The following is a 14,437-nucleotide window of genomic DNA, read 5'->3' as shown; positions in this document are numbered from 1 at the left end:
GCTCTGTGGTCCCTCCTGACACTGGGCCTTGTCAGTTTCCCTGACTATATCCTCTATAACCCACAGCGTGCTTGGTGGGGTCCTCACTCCCTGCCAGCACCCTGGCCCTCGGGCATGGGGCTCCTGAAAGGATAGCCTAGCCCAGCTGTGAGCCTGCTGGCTCCTAGAATGACAGTGAGGGAACGGTGACCCCTAAGTCTGCTGAGCCCATCATGTGTGCTGGGGGGTGATGCTCATTGTTGGGGTGGGGAAGGTGGGGCAAAGCCGGTCTCTGTGTCTTAAGCCAGGACTCCCCCCCCCCCCACACACACACACACACACACTGCTCCGCTCACCTGGATGCATCCCATCTGCCCCAGAATGAGGACACAAATACAGCCTGGTGGGCTTGTGGGAAGATCTATGAGCAGTTTCGCAGTTTCCCAGCTCCCCTTGCAGGCAAAGGTCCAAACCCAGCCCGTGGGTCTCAATGCCTTCTGCCAAGAGCCTTGCCTAGGAGTCAGCAGGGCCAGCTTCAAAGGCGCTGTCCTTCCCTGGAGATGTCCCTTCCACCTCCCACCTCATCTAGTGTCCAAGGGAGGCATACCAAGTCATGCTTGTACAGGAAAGACCTGACAAAGTCTCCCCCTCACCTAAAAGTCTTCAAGGCTCCCTGCCATCTTCCAGATTAAGCCCAAAGTTCAAGAGCATCTCTTGAGACAATCTCTCAAGCCTCCTTCCAGGCTCCCGCTATTCGCTGGCCCCATGCAGTCTACTCCAGGCCTGCCGTCCAGCCCCAGGAGCTCCCACATGCCTCTCCCTGCCAGCGCCAGCCCCCCCCCCCGCATATTCTTCCCACCTCCCACCCCCTCTATATCCATGCTGAGGCTGGCCTCTGCCAGGATGCCTTCCCCAGCCCCAGACTTCACCAGACACCGTTCCCCCATCCTACAGTCCTAGCTAGAATCTCCGCACGGTTCTTCCTCGTGCCTGTGGTCCTTTCCCTGCACAGTAAGTGCACAATACCAGAGGCCATGGGGCATTTTCCATTTTATCCCCAGCACCTAGTGTGTACTCTGCCCTTCCACGTGGCTCCATTGATGTGAAATGAACTGACATGTGCATGACTGAGCCAAGCAATAAAGAAAAGCGATTTTACAAACCTGGCTACTGAGCTCGTCTTCCTCCAAAGCCCTGCATCTCTGCTGACTTCCACTCTTTTCCTCGGAGGCCTTAGATCCTGTATCCTCGAAGGGCTTTGCTTGGTCTCCAAGGCTCTCCTACCCTCTCCCTATAAATCCATATGTGCCCAGCAGGTCCTGCTTCCCCGGGATTACCCAGTTCTTTGCTTTCTGGAAGCCCTGGACACAGGCATCCTCTGAGAGGGCGCAGGGCCCCAGTGAGCAGTCAATGATGCTTGGATAGGAATTTACAGCTTAAGGTCCTAACCCTTCCACCCTCGTCTCCCTGTGGGACAGTTCCTGGACACTCAGACCCTGGCAGTCACTCTGTGTGAGGCACAGGCAGTGCTCATGGACACTTCTCTGCTTGTTTGCCTCAGTTTGGAGTCCTTGTAAAGGACCTTGGCCATCTCTCCATTTCACTGCAAAGGACCCAAATCCCATAACTGGTCCAGGATCACACAACATCGGTAAAGTAGGGCTACAGTGTCAACTAGCTAGGTTTTGTCCTTTTAGGCTCTGTTCTTTCCCTATCACCTAGACCAGCTGGGCCCACTGTGTTTGTTACATGACTGAGTGATAGAGACACTTGCTGTCCCCAAAAGCCTCTGTGCTCACTTTGCCTTGCTACCTGAGACCGAGGACCTTCAGAACCCAGACAAGGCTGTCCCAAAGAAACTACAAGTTCTATACCCAGCCCTTGGCTTTCGTCCTGGGCACAGGCATCACGTATGATGGCACAGGGCTATGCCTGCAAGTCCCCAATGAACTGAGCACCTTACAAGGAAGAAACATGGGGCAAGCCAAAGCACACATGCTGTGCTAGGCTCATGGCCCATACCAGAGGCCCAGGCAGCCCAGCCTGTACAGACCGGTCAGCCACTGAGCCTCTGGGGAGTTGCTGAGACTGGAGAATGTTCGCCTACATTGTTGATAGGCCAGGCTACAGAGCTCAGCTTTCCTTTCCACAGCTGGGGACTCAAAGCAGTGACAGGCCTTATCAAGTCACCAAGTAGCTGAGTGGTACAGGATCTAGGAACTACAGGAGGAGGAGCCCTCCAGGTCAGGGAAGAGATGCCAGGAAGGGCTAGCATGGAGCAGGGATTAGGAGTGTGTGTGTCTGTACAGGGGCGGGCTGCTGCTGTAACTGGAGGGCAGAGGGGACACACACGAAGATGGCACATCCAAAGGAGCAGACAACATAAAGGGGTCCAGGCTTAGGCTCAGCCAACCTCTCCATCACCGCCACTCGAACGTGCCCACCCCAAGATTCCCAGACACCCAGGAGAGGCACAAACCTTGGCTGTCCTAAAGCCACACTTATCCAGCTATGGCCAGGGGGGCTATGAAGATTCAGTGAAGACATTGAGTCCCTCTCAAGGCCACCCTCTCCCTGGGGCCACACTTGATATCTGAAAAATGAATGCTTGGACGGACGATTGATTCACGGTGCCATGTTCTTTTGCTGCCCTGGGGTCCAGATGCAATGACCAACTCACAGACAGGAATCTTGCCACCGCTCAGCCTTTCCCTTCATAAAGTGGGGGTGATGGGTGAGCCTTCTCTGGCTGGTTAACTGAAAGTACTGGCTCAGGTCATAGGGATGGATGTGAAGCTGAGAAGGCAGGAAACGAGCTGCCCTAGTCCTGGTGTGGCCACTGTCATCTTCATCAGCACCATGCTGCTGTCCCCACAGCCACCTCATCACAGCACCCCAGTATGTGTACCCGCGTCCTCATTATCCTTTCTCCTGGTCCCCAATCACCACCTCTTATTCCATCCAGGGTGTACCGCGAACCACATTTAATTGTTTTTCCTCAAGGAACAGAAAAATCACATAGAGTCAAGAAAGGATAAGGAATTAACTGGGGCGGGGGGGGGGGGGAGGACCAGGAATATATTAAGCTCTTGGTTGGAAAAATGCACTCAGTAACTCACACACCCATTCTCTGCAGTCTCACCTGTGCACACATCTCTGCTCCCAGACACACACATGAGCACGCTCAGGCACACACACACAGACATCATCGCGCACTCCCAGCAGGCACAAGCGCGAGTTCCCATCCTGCTCCCGTGGCCCTAGAACAGCGGAGGCTGGGGAAGACCTACAGCCATCCTCCCCAGGTTCCCTCGCTAAAGCAGCAAAGCCAGGCTAACTCCGGCTATAAGGGGACATTCCCAGGACACTGCGAGCCATGTCTTGGGAGGGAGGTGGCAAGGCCAGGGGAGCTGTTAGACGATTCTGTTCTCCAGGACAGCCAGCCGCTTGCTTACAGCTTCCAGTAGGCTCGGAGTTAAGGGTAGGTGCAGGAGGCCAGAGCTGGGAGTGCTGGTTTCCGGTCTCCTCCAGGAGCTACATCCAGCGCTTTCTCTCCATCCCTCCTTCCCTCCCTCCCTCCCTCCCTCTCTCTCTCTGCCAGGAGTGCTCAGCTGTGCTCACTCAGGCTTAGTCCTGAGAATCCCTACCATGTGCTATCTGAGACTGGGGAGCTATCAGGACACAGTCCACCTCTAAATGAGGGCTGAGGTTCACCATGTCACCAGATACCTGAAAATGAATCAACTGTGTCCCATCCCTAGTACTTGGCCTCTGCCTCAGTTTCTATGCCATATGGGAGCCTCTGAGTTTGACAAGGTTTATGACCAGGCAGGTGTCAAGCCCTAGCAGGAGGAAGCTACACCTCAAGCCAGACCTCTCTGTGGTCATGCCCCAGAAGTCTGGCACCTCTGTGCTTCTCCAGCACTCCCCCACCCAGGCCCTCCACAGCCTGAGCAAGGATATGCTTCCTGGTCAGGGCCTGCAGCAGACCCTCCACCTTGGCCTCAAATCTCACGATGGACTCACAAGCACACGGGTCTTCCTCTGCAGTGGAGAGAAGGGAGTGGGGGAGAACGCTGCTGAGCAGTGGTAGGAAAGGCTGGGGCAGACACGTGGGAGATGGGGGAGTGGGAATCAGGAAGGACAGGAGGGAAAATAAGAGGAGGACATCAAGGTCCCTAGATGGCACACCTGGGAGTGAGGGGGAGTGAGCTTTGTGCATCCTCAGAGCCATGATAGGGAACTGGGTTGAACGCATGCCATGTGGAAACACTCAAGTCATCTGGAGTGTGTGAATGTGCATAAGAGTGTGTTGCTGTGTGCAGGCACGCACATGTGGCAGGTGGCATTGCTCAGGTGCCACCTACCTAGGTTTTTGAAACCAGGTCTCATTTTGTCTTGAAGCTCACTGAGGAGATTAGGCTAGCTACCCAGCAAGCCCCCGGGACCTGCCTATCTCTGCTTCCTTCAATGTGGCTTACAAGCATGCCACACCTGGCTTTTTTTTTTTTTTAAGTTATTCTTTATGTATGTGGATGTTTTTGCCTGCGTGTATGTATGTGTTCTATGCCCGTGCAATGTCCTCAGAGGGCATCAGAGCTTCTGGAACTGTAGTTACAGACAGTTGTGAGCTGCCGTGTCTGTACTAGAAGTCAAACCCTCTGGAAGAGCTACTAGTGTTCTTAACCCTTGAGCCATCCCTCCAGCCCTCTGGCTGTTTTGTTTTGGTTTTGTTTGTTTGATATTTTAGGCAGGCTCTGGGGATAGAATTCAGGTCTTCATGCTTGCAAAGTTGGCACATTAGCAACTAAGTTTTCTCACTGCCCAGGAGCTCAGACTTTTCACCAACAAGGATCAGTCCATGGGCCAAGACATCAGGAGAGCCAGGAAGACAGCAGGGTTCAATCCTGGCTCCCCAACATTCAGAAGTGATCCTACCCCTCTGGTCTTGGCTCTCCCGTCTACAGGAAGGGATTGTGATCTTCCTACCAAGTGGGACAAAAGACAGACCATGCAGAGCACGAGAACAGCATTGGCCAAAGAGAAGGAGCCAATATGTCTCGGCTGGTAGTGAGCTAGCCAGCCCAGCACTGGTGCTGCCACCCCCTAGGTGTCCCATTGTGCTTTACCTATCCCACACTCAGATCCCGGGTGACTCTATTCCCCCACAGAGCCCCTTCCACTGATGACACCCTGGCCTCACTCACCCACACAGATTTTCTTCTGCAACTTCTTGCCGATCTGGTTAATGGTCTTGAAGTCGGCTGTGTAAAAGTAGTGGTCAGCCACCGGCTCGGAGGCGATTTCCCTCAGCTCATCCTCCACAGCATTTCCTACGCCCACTGCAAACATCTTAAAGCCTGTCAGAGGAACCAAACACATAAGGCTGGCCTCCTGGCGAATGCCTAGACAACCTATGTAGGACACTTCCTAGCGGCAGCTGCTAGAATTGCTGACACTATGCCTGTATCAAGAACAAATCTACGTTGTCTGGCGTTCTGCTGTGTGTCCCCGGTCAGTGATGTTTGTGCTTAGAGCTTCATGTGACCCGCAAAACATCGGTCTGGTGATTATTAATTTCCTCATTTAGTTAAAATGGTATGACCTGTCTCAATATGGTACTGTCTTTCAACAGTTGGTGCATCCTTGGGAACCAGCATCCTGCTGGGAAAGCTGTAAGTCTCAGCAATAAAAGGACCATAGGAAAAGCCACTTGGCCCTCTGGGGACCCATTTTGTCATCAGTACAAGAGGAGAGAATTGGCCTAACAAGCACCTCCCTTAAGTTTAAAGTTTAAAACATTAATCAGAAGTCATTGAGCCAAGCTACAATAGAGCCATGGCCATGGGTGTCCCTGGCCATCAGTGAGGTCCAGAGCCCAGGCAGGCAGTACATACCAAGGTCCTTGGCCTTCCTGGCAGCGTCATTAATGTAGTCCTGGCTCCGGCCATCAGTGAAGACAATGCCCACCTTCTGGGCTCCAGGCCTTGCCCCACTGGACACGGTGAAGGAATTATCTATGAGATACTTAAGGGCGGCTCCAGTCATGGTGCCCTTCTCCATGTAGGACATGTTCCTCACAGCGGCCTTAATGTCCTTCTTGGTGTGGAAGCGACCAAGCGGGAACTCCTGGCGTATTGAGCTTGAGTATTGTACCAGCCCCACCTGGGCCAGCCTGTCTGACACGTCCAGTGTGTCCACAATCTGGTTGATGAACCTCTTTACCAGCTCAAAGTTCTCAGGCCGCACACTCTTGGACCCATCAATGAGGAAGACCAGGTCTGTGGCTGAGCTACTTCCACCACCGCTGCAGACTGAGGAAGGCATGATGACAAAGGGATGAAGCTCGGGGGGGGGGGGGTCGCGGTATGGTCATCCATTCCCACCATAGGCTGGGCACTCGACCATGTGCAAGCTCTGGACTCAAGGGTCACCCTCTGGGACTCAGGATTCCTTCTACAAAACCCGAGTTTACGGCCCCGTTTTTCCAGCATCAGAAACAGCTGGTAAGTGACACAGCTCAAAACTGGTGGCACCAAGATTTCACCTCAGGATCTGTGCCTCCCTCTACCTCAACACACCCATCATCTAGTGACAAGGACTAGAGGATCGGGAGTCGAGAGCGAACCTTCCACAGCTAACCGGCTCCGGAAGGAATCTACTTTGTAAATTGGTCCAGACGCAGAGAACCAGACGCAGAGATGCCTCAGATGGGTCTTCTAAGGAGGTGCCAGTCCCTACCATCTCCCACTTCCCCCCCACCCCCGTGTCCAGCCACTGACCATTGCAGGTTTTGCCATCGCTGTTAAGGGTGAAGCCCTCATGGCAGGCACAGGTGTAGGAGCCCGGAGAACTGATGCACACTTGCTCGCAATCGTGGTCCCCTGTGGCACACAGGTCTGACACCACTGGGGAGACAAGAGGAGGCTCACCATCACATTCACCAATGCTTGGACATCTCAGCCAAGGTGCTGCTCCCTGACCATGAAGATCAGCCCTTTGCACATTCAAGGGCACTGGATAGAACCCCAAACAGGACAGCACCCAGATCACACACTCTCAACCCAGGGTGGAATCGCTGCAGTCAAAGTGAGGTCGCCACGGGAGCAAGGCCCCTTGCCTGTCCTGACCACTCCTGACACTCAAATAACTCCTTCGATAGGAAGCAAATGCTGTGTTGAGCCTTCCCTGACCCACTCAGTGCTCACAGTAAGGAGCACGCTCTGAGTGGGCCCCAGCCTCGCCCCTGGTACAGTGCTGCCCCCTCTGACCAGTCACATGCCCAAGAAATCCTCACACAAAGACCCATCTCTCTCCTCCACATAGGATTTTTTTTCCCTAGGCCTCTCAACCCTCCTGTGTCACAGGATCCTTTGTCCCTGCAAAGTCATCCTATAAAAGGACTCTTGAACTGCAGAATCTGGTACCCACCACCCATTATTGGTCCAGCCTGGGTTGCCTGTTCTGAGTTCCACTCCTAAATCATAGAGGCCTTACCATCAGCCTCACCGCTGATACTGATGCTAACAGTCCTTGACATTCACTACCTGCCTGGGTCTCTAATCTCTCCTGTCCCTGTCTCACCTGTCTTAATCCCATCCCTAGCCCCACCCAATGCCCACTCATGCTATGCTCTGCGCCCAGATCTGCCCTCCCACGCTTATTCTATGTCTCCACTCACGTCTTCATCCCTCCACCCTTCACTCGGCTCCACCATCTTTGGGCTCTGAGATTGGCTCTAGCAAATACACAGGTGCCCAGAGTTGGTCAAACCCAGTGTTGACTCAGGCTAACCGGCTCCTTCCAGGCCCCGCCCCGAGGCTTCTCTGCCCCGCCCCTCCAGCCTCGCGCACCGCAGAATGCCTCCTGGAACTTTTTGGCCAGTTTCTCGATGACATTGTAGCTCTCCACGTAATCCACATGCTCGTCCTGCGGCTCGCTGGCTATCTGTCGCAGCGTGGCCTTGTCCACGCGGCCCACGCCGATGGCGAACAGCTCGATACCACTGGCCCGCGCACGCGCAGAGACGTCCCGCACGCTGTCTTGGGGTCTCCCATCAGTCACCACGATGACAACCTGCACGTGGGGGCAAGTGAAGACCGGCTCCAGCAAGCCCTCAAGACTACTAAGAGAAAAGGAGCCAGATGTAAGGGGTACTGCGATTTGCCCAGGAGCATCAGGCTGGTGGCAGCCAACACACACACACACACACACACACACACACACACACACACACACACACACACACCAGGAAAGAGGTCCCACTCACTAGCTAGGGAGGCTACAGACTTCTGACTGTGGGAAATAAGGGCAGAAGTGTCTCCCTTCTGATTCGGGCCTGTGAGGCCTTCTCCAATCAGGCAGGCAGCTCTGGAATCCTGGAGTCCCACCTCCTGAGACTCTACAAAAAGGAACTCTGCAAACCAGGCCATGTGTCTTTCTCACACTCAAGCTTTCTAGGACCTCTCGCCCTGGTGACTGTGCAGTCTTATCTTCCTGAGGTCCCCGTGGTCCGTGTAGGTGAAATCGGTCAGGCAAAGAACTAACCCCATGTAATTCTGCATAGTGACCACCAGAGGGGAGCCGAGGCTCATGAATGAGGGTGGGAGCCTCTGGCTGTAGCTTTGTTGCCTTGGGTCCAAAGGAGGATGAACAGCCCAAATCCAGAGAACCAACCCACTAAAGGAAAATTCCCTTTTGTCCTCTTCTACTACCCAAGATGACATCTACCCCTTACAGAGAAAAGGCTGCTGACTGCTCCCCTCCCGCAGGCCCTTGCCCTATGCCCTAGGAAGAGGGGGGCCCAGCCTGGCAGTGCTCTGGTGCCAAGCTGTAAAGTAGTTAAAGCAGATCTGAGCCAGAAGTGGGGCTCCTGCCTTGCGGCCATCTTTGCTGACCGCAGGTCTCTGCCTCTGTAGAAAGGCGTGAGGCCAAAGTGAGTGAGATGACTCACTGGCAGGAGCCCCAAAAGGTCAACTCTTATTTTAGAACCATCACGTCGTCCCCTGGGGAATGATTCGACACATTCCTCCCCTCAGGGACCTGGGACGCTGCACCCAACCCCATGTGGTCCCTAGTCTCTGAGCTAAGGCCCAACCTTGAGACTCCCGGAAGGTCTCACCCAGATGCCTCCCTGTCACCTGCTGGGGGAGTGTTGTCCTCACAAGCCCGTAAGACTGATTTGGGGAAACCAGTTTACTCTAGAGATATGTAAGCTGCAAGTGGCACAGGTCTCCATCTCTTCCCATCGGCATCCCTCTTGGAGCTGCCCCATCCTCTAAGTGTGGCCGTGAGCTGCAGCCCCAGTTCCTCACACTAAATCATTTTATCAGTACCACAAACCAGGCCACCATCTGTCTGGTGTCACTTCTCTGGGGCTTGAGGGTGGCTAGGGTTGTGTGTCACAGTCACTGAACACTTCTGCCCCTGAAAATTCGGGTAAGTTGCCGGAGCTTTCTGTACCCTGGTTACCCTGTGTGTAAAATGAAGCTTTCAGCTCTAGGCAATGACCTATAGAAAGTGAGGTACAGAAAGGAGTAAGGAAGGGGCTGTTCCCTGAGCCAGAATCTGGGGCAGGTAAATGGTGACTTCTCAGGCCAGCACGAGCTGGGACAGACTCAGAGAAAGGACAGTTTGTATAGAAGTTCTGTGCGCTGCTGAACACAATCCTGGAGCCATAAGCTGGTAAAGTACACTGGTGACATATGGGGCATGCTGGGTGCCAAGCACCCTGATGAGCCAAGCTGCAAGAGAGGTTTATCAGTACTCCACTAGAGGTAGGGAAGCTAAGGCACTGTGCTTAAGAGTAGTGCATTCAGGGTGACAGTATTACCATGGGACAGCAGGGCTGCAGAGCCCTCACCTTCCCCAGAACATAAGCACCTAGCCTGCCTTTCTCTGCTTCAAGGAAGATCCCAAACCCTAGCTCTGCCACTGCTACCGAGTGACATTTATAATGACTTCTCATCTGCCATGCGGGGAGATATCAGGCAACGCTCTGAAGAGTGGCCCGGAGAACCCTATGGCTTCGGCCCAGACTCCTCTTCCAATCAGCCAGTGTTCCATACCTTGCTGATGTCGGGGGACCTGCTGCGCCCACCCTCGGCGTCACTCAAGGCCTTGGTGATGGCGAACTGCAGGGCCAGGCCAGTCATGGTGCCTGTGGACAGCGGCTGGATGCGGCGCACAGCTTGCAGAAGCGAGGCCTTGGAGCCATGGGCCCGAAGCGGGAACTCTGGCTTGACAGTGCTGGCGTAGTTGACCAAGCCCACCCTCGTGGCATTGGGCCCCACATCCAGCGACTGAATGACCTGAGACAGGAACACCTTCACTTTCTCAAACTCAACAGGTCTCACGCTGCGAGAACTATCGACGACAAACACCAGGTCCGTGGGTCGGGTCCTGCAGAGGTGACCTGAGAGGGGCAGTGGGGGGAAAAAAAAAGAGAGAGCAAGGGAAATTGTCAGAGGAGTAGCCTTGGGCTCCAGACAGCCCAGGGTGAGCCTCAATGACCCAGCTAGGTTCTCAGTTCAGTGTACAGTCTCAGGCCTGTGGCTCAGCCCATGGGGAGGAAGGCGGGAGACCCCTCTGGTCTTAGGCCACCCACTTCCCTCTTGAGCCCTCCTATGCTGATGACTCATAGCAGGATCCTCCAAGAATGAGCAAAGGCAGATGGAGACTAGCCGGACTTGCTGGGTGGACACAGCCTTAAAGGACCAGTGTGGTACCCCATCAGCACAGCCTCTTTTCATCAGCAAATGTGGACCCACCTCTTTCCCAGGGAAGGAGCAGGAATTCCTGGTGTCACCTGGCTAGGGTGGGCCCCAAGACACCCCTATCCCGGGAACAGACCTACAGCAAGAGGGCACAGATGACTGGGAGGTACCAGGGGTGCGATGAGGCAGGCCTGGGCTTAGACCCTGCCTCAGCTGTGGCCCCAGGCTAGGAGCGGGGAGGGGGGTTGGGAAAGGGGGAGGGTTTGCATATTTTTTAACCTTATTTCCTATCTATGCAGAGGGAGACTAAGCTGAGGGTGGATATCCTGTTCCTACAGCAGAGATGGGTTCTGTGACAGGCTTACCTCCCCCTCTCCCCTCAGCCCTTGCCATATGGAAACAAGCCCAAAGCCCCAGAATCAGAGCTTCTCAGGAGACCTTAGAAATGGCCTGCTCTCTGCTGGCTCAGCCTCCAAATAGTGAAGTGGGGGCCCAGAGACAGAGTTGACCATATCCCAGACTCAGAACCTGTTTTCTTAAAGCTCGGAAACTATCTCATGACACAAACTGAGTCCTCCTCCTCCTCCTCCTCCTCCTCCTCCTCAGTTTCCCCATCTGTATTGAGGGAGCTGGGCATCTTGGGGCTGCCAGAAAACATCCCCCAGCCCCCCCCCCCGAGAGCCCAGCCCTGGTGGAAACTGAACAGATGCCTGGTCTCTAGAGCTGTACTCACAGAGCCCTGGGCCTCACACAGCTCTTTGGGAACTCCTGATCTCGGCAGCACGCATAGCCCTGAGGGTCACCTGGCCCAGCCCTCACTAACACCATTGTCTTCATCACCAACCATGAACCAATGCCCCTCTCACCCCCACCCACACCCACACCCACACCCACACCCAAACCCTGATTCCTATTTGGCTTCCATCTGTTTCTGTGCTCAGCCTCTCCCAGGCTATTTGTTATGGGACATGGACCCAGTGTCCCCATCACCCATGGTCCCCTTACCTCTGGGCTGGGGAGCAAGACCAAGGCTATCAGGGACCTGTAGCAACAGCAGGAGCAGCAGGCTACAGGGTGCAAAGCCTGGACCAGAGGTGACCTTCATGCTTGCGGCTACCCGGGACAGCGGCGGCACACTGGAGGGGATCAGAGGTAGGGGGTTGCCTTATCAACTACTGGGCTGGGGACAGCATCCCTGCCCCAACCCCCAGGGGCGGGGCCAGGCTGAATGGAGGTGTGTGTGGCTGGAGAGGGAGGGTAGGAGCCGCTGGCCACAAGGGCCCCTTTGCCTGCAGAAGCAACTCCGCCACAGCTGGAATTCAGGAAATCTCAGGTGGGTGGGGGCCAGAGCCCGTGCTGACTTGGACCTACCACCCAGGGACACTTGAGTCCCTTGGCCTCAAGCCTCAGCTCTGTCCTGCTCCCTTACCCCACACCCAAATCCTTCCCATCCACAACCCTAAAGCCACAATCTTGCTTCCTAGCCACCTCTCGGCACACTCACACACACACCTTCTCCAGCCTCATTGTTTCCTCCCAAAGGCTGCTGGGCCTTTGCAGGAGCACAGCTGGCTATCCAGGAGGGTTCCTCTGTGTAGGTAGCCTTGGCTGTCTTGGAGTCACTTTGTAGACCAGGCTGGCCTCGAACTCATAGAGATCGGCCTGCCTCTGCCTCCCGAGTGCTGGGATTAAGGATGTAAGCTACCACACCAGATCATAATAGCAACTAGCATGGCTGTTGCTCATCGTGCACAAGGCAAGAGGGAGGACAGGTTTAGGGCGTGCATGGGAGCCAAACCATGCACCTGTGTGACCTTGAGCAGCTTCCTCCTCCTCTCTGTGCCTCATTTCTCACCTGGGAGTAGGGACAGTGTCAATGCTGCCACACAGAGCTAGCTAGAGGGGTAAAGAATTACCTGAACTATCTTTGTTAGTTCTCCCACAACAAAGTCAGCCTTCTGGGATCACATGGGGAGGCAGTGAGAACACAGGAGAAGGAAGATGAGGCAGGGGACTCCCACTGCTGCAGGCAAACGCCCTGGAAGGGAAAGGGAACAGATTGTTTTAAAGGGGGGGAGGGGTGTTTGCCGGCAGGGGGGGCGTAGGAGTCCCGGATATAGTGGGCGGAGTCCTGGAGAGATTGGGTGGAGTCCTAGAGAGAGTAGGCTGGCCTAGTCCACAGCTGCATCTTCAGCAATCACAGCGTCCTCCCTCAGACTGGTCGCTCTCCTGTATGTGTGTGCTTCACAAACCGGTGAGGCAAGCAGACAAATGAAATCTACCAACCCACTTTCCATATGCCAAAGCCGAGGCCCAGGGAGGTTCAATGGCTAGCCTGAAGCCACGCAGCCGGTTCAAGGGCAGAGTAAAGGCCCCTCCCCCTTTGTGGCCGTGTTAAAGAAAAACTGTTGCCTTCCTCCATATTGGTTCCATCTTTTCCCCAGTTCTCAGCCCTATGCATATCTGCAAACCCAGAAGTCTCCGGGGCTGCTGACCCCCTCCCTTCCACCACTTAGAGTTCCCTCTTCCGGCTACACGGTCCCCAGAAACTGTAGCAAATATCCTTTCTCCCAAACTCCTAAGTGGCTGCCCTTGCCACCCCAACGTGGGGTTGTTTCCTGTCTCAATCCTCTTCAGTATCTGAGGCCCAAAGATGGTGGCCAACAAATGAAGAAGGTAACAGAAAGTAGTAATGAACTGGGTCCCATCCAGGTCACATGAGGGTCAGCAATGGTGGCAGTGACGGTGGCCACTATGAGAGGTGTCTGTGCTGGTGGATGGCCCTGCGCAGTGTAGGCAGGGAGAGCTTGAGCCAGCACCCGTCCTGTGGCTTAAGGGACAGAGCCCTGTTGCTGTGCCCAGCTGTGCCCATGAAACCGCCCTTTCAGCTCCCTTCTGAATGGCCAGTCTGTGGCCCCAGGGGCAGCACAGACACCTTCTCTGTGTCACTCCTCTCGTTAACAGAGTCCCAAAATATGCCACAGGTAGGCTTTCAGGAAGCAAGCGGGTTGCAGAGAGAAGGGCAGCTTTCACATTCCACCGTGGGGCTGACAGCTGGGGGCTCCTGGAAGTTCAGCATATACATTGAGGGCAGAAAAAGAAATATTTGTATTTTTTAAAAAATGTGAAACATTTTCCCTGGCCTCAAAAGCAGAAACAACGCGTGCTCCATTCCCACACATTCCCACACCTGACAGCCTTCCAGAAACTTAAGGTGCCTAGATTGGCTCAAAGGACAGAATGAATGCTGTTGCCAACGTATGTCTCTGGGAGATGACGCCAGGACTCCCTCTCCAGTGCCCTTATGCAGGCCTAGCATTTTCCTCAAACAGCCAACTGTCTCCTGTCAGACCAAAAAGCCTGGCCCGTTCCACAGCAGTGGGTCCCTGCACCCACTGCCCATCACTAGCACTTCTGCTGAATCCCAAAACAAACCTTTAATTTTTTTTTCTAATTTTCTTGAGACAGAATCTCACCTTATAGCACAGGATGGCGTCCAACTCACAACAATCACCCTGCCTCGGCTTTAAAAGTGCTGAGCTCTCAGGTGTGAGCCACCACATTTGGAGTTATGTAATCTGTGTGTGCGTGCTCTCATGTATTCATGTGTAGTGTACATGTGTATGCATGTGAGTGTGCATGCGTGTGTATGTGTGTGTGTGTGTGTGTGTGTGTGCAAGATCAAATTCATCATTAAGTGTCTTCCTCCTTCACTCTCCACCTTATTTTTTGAGATGAGGTGT

General features: G+C 54.4%; 1 protein-coding gene across 1 annotated transcript; it reads right to left on the bottom strand.

Annotated features, from left to right (window-relative positions):
* Positions 1–3,392: 3,392 nt before the first annotated feature.
* On the bottom strand, positions 3,393–11,799 carry Matn1 (matrilin 1). The gene is made up of 8 exons (XM_051171994.1): positions 11,700–11,799; positions 10,047–10,393; positions 7,833–8,055; positions 6,762–6,887; positions 5,877–6,293; positions 5,187–5,339; positions 3,943–4,023; positions 3,393–3,442 (listed from the first exon to the last, which is right to left on the bottom strand). The coding sequence occupies exons 1-8, from the start codon at positions 11,797–11,799 to the stop codon at positions 3,393–3,395; spliced, it is 1,497 nt and encodes a 498-aa protein (XP_051027951.1).
* Between the last annotated feature and the right edge of the window lie 2,638 nt (positions 11,800–14,437).

The sequence above is a fragment of the Acomys russatus genome, chromosome 29 (assembly GCF_903995435.1).
Source record: "Acomys russatus chromosome 29, mAcoRus1.1, whole genome shotgun sequence".
NCBI classification, from domain to species: domain Eukaryota; kingdom Metazoa; phylum Chordata; class Mammalia; order Rodentia; family Muridae; genus Acomys; species Acomys russatus.
This window is presented reverse-complemented; position numbering and strand designations above follow the sequence as displayed.

Bases quoted from the DNA above. Each gene is read 5' to 3' on its own strand.
- Matn1 (XM_051171994.1), bottom strand. From the start codon at position 11,799: ATGAAGGTCACCTCTGGTCCAGGCTTTGCACCCTGTAGCCTGCTGCTC. The intron at 10,394-11,699 runs GTAAGGGGACCA...TGCCCCTCTCAG, and splicing joins TCTTGCTCCCCAGCCCAGAG to GTCACCTCTGCAGGACCCGA. The intron at 5,340-5,876 runs GTATGTACTGCC...TTCCTCTGACAG, and splicing joins CAGGAAGGCCAAGGACCTTG to GCTTTAAGATGTTTGCAGTG.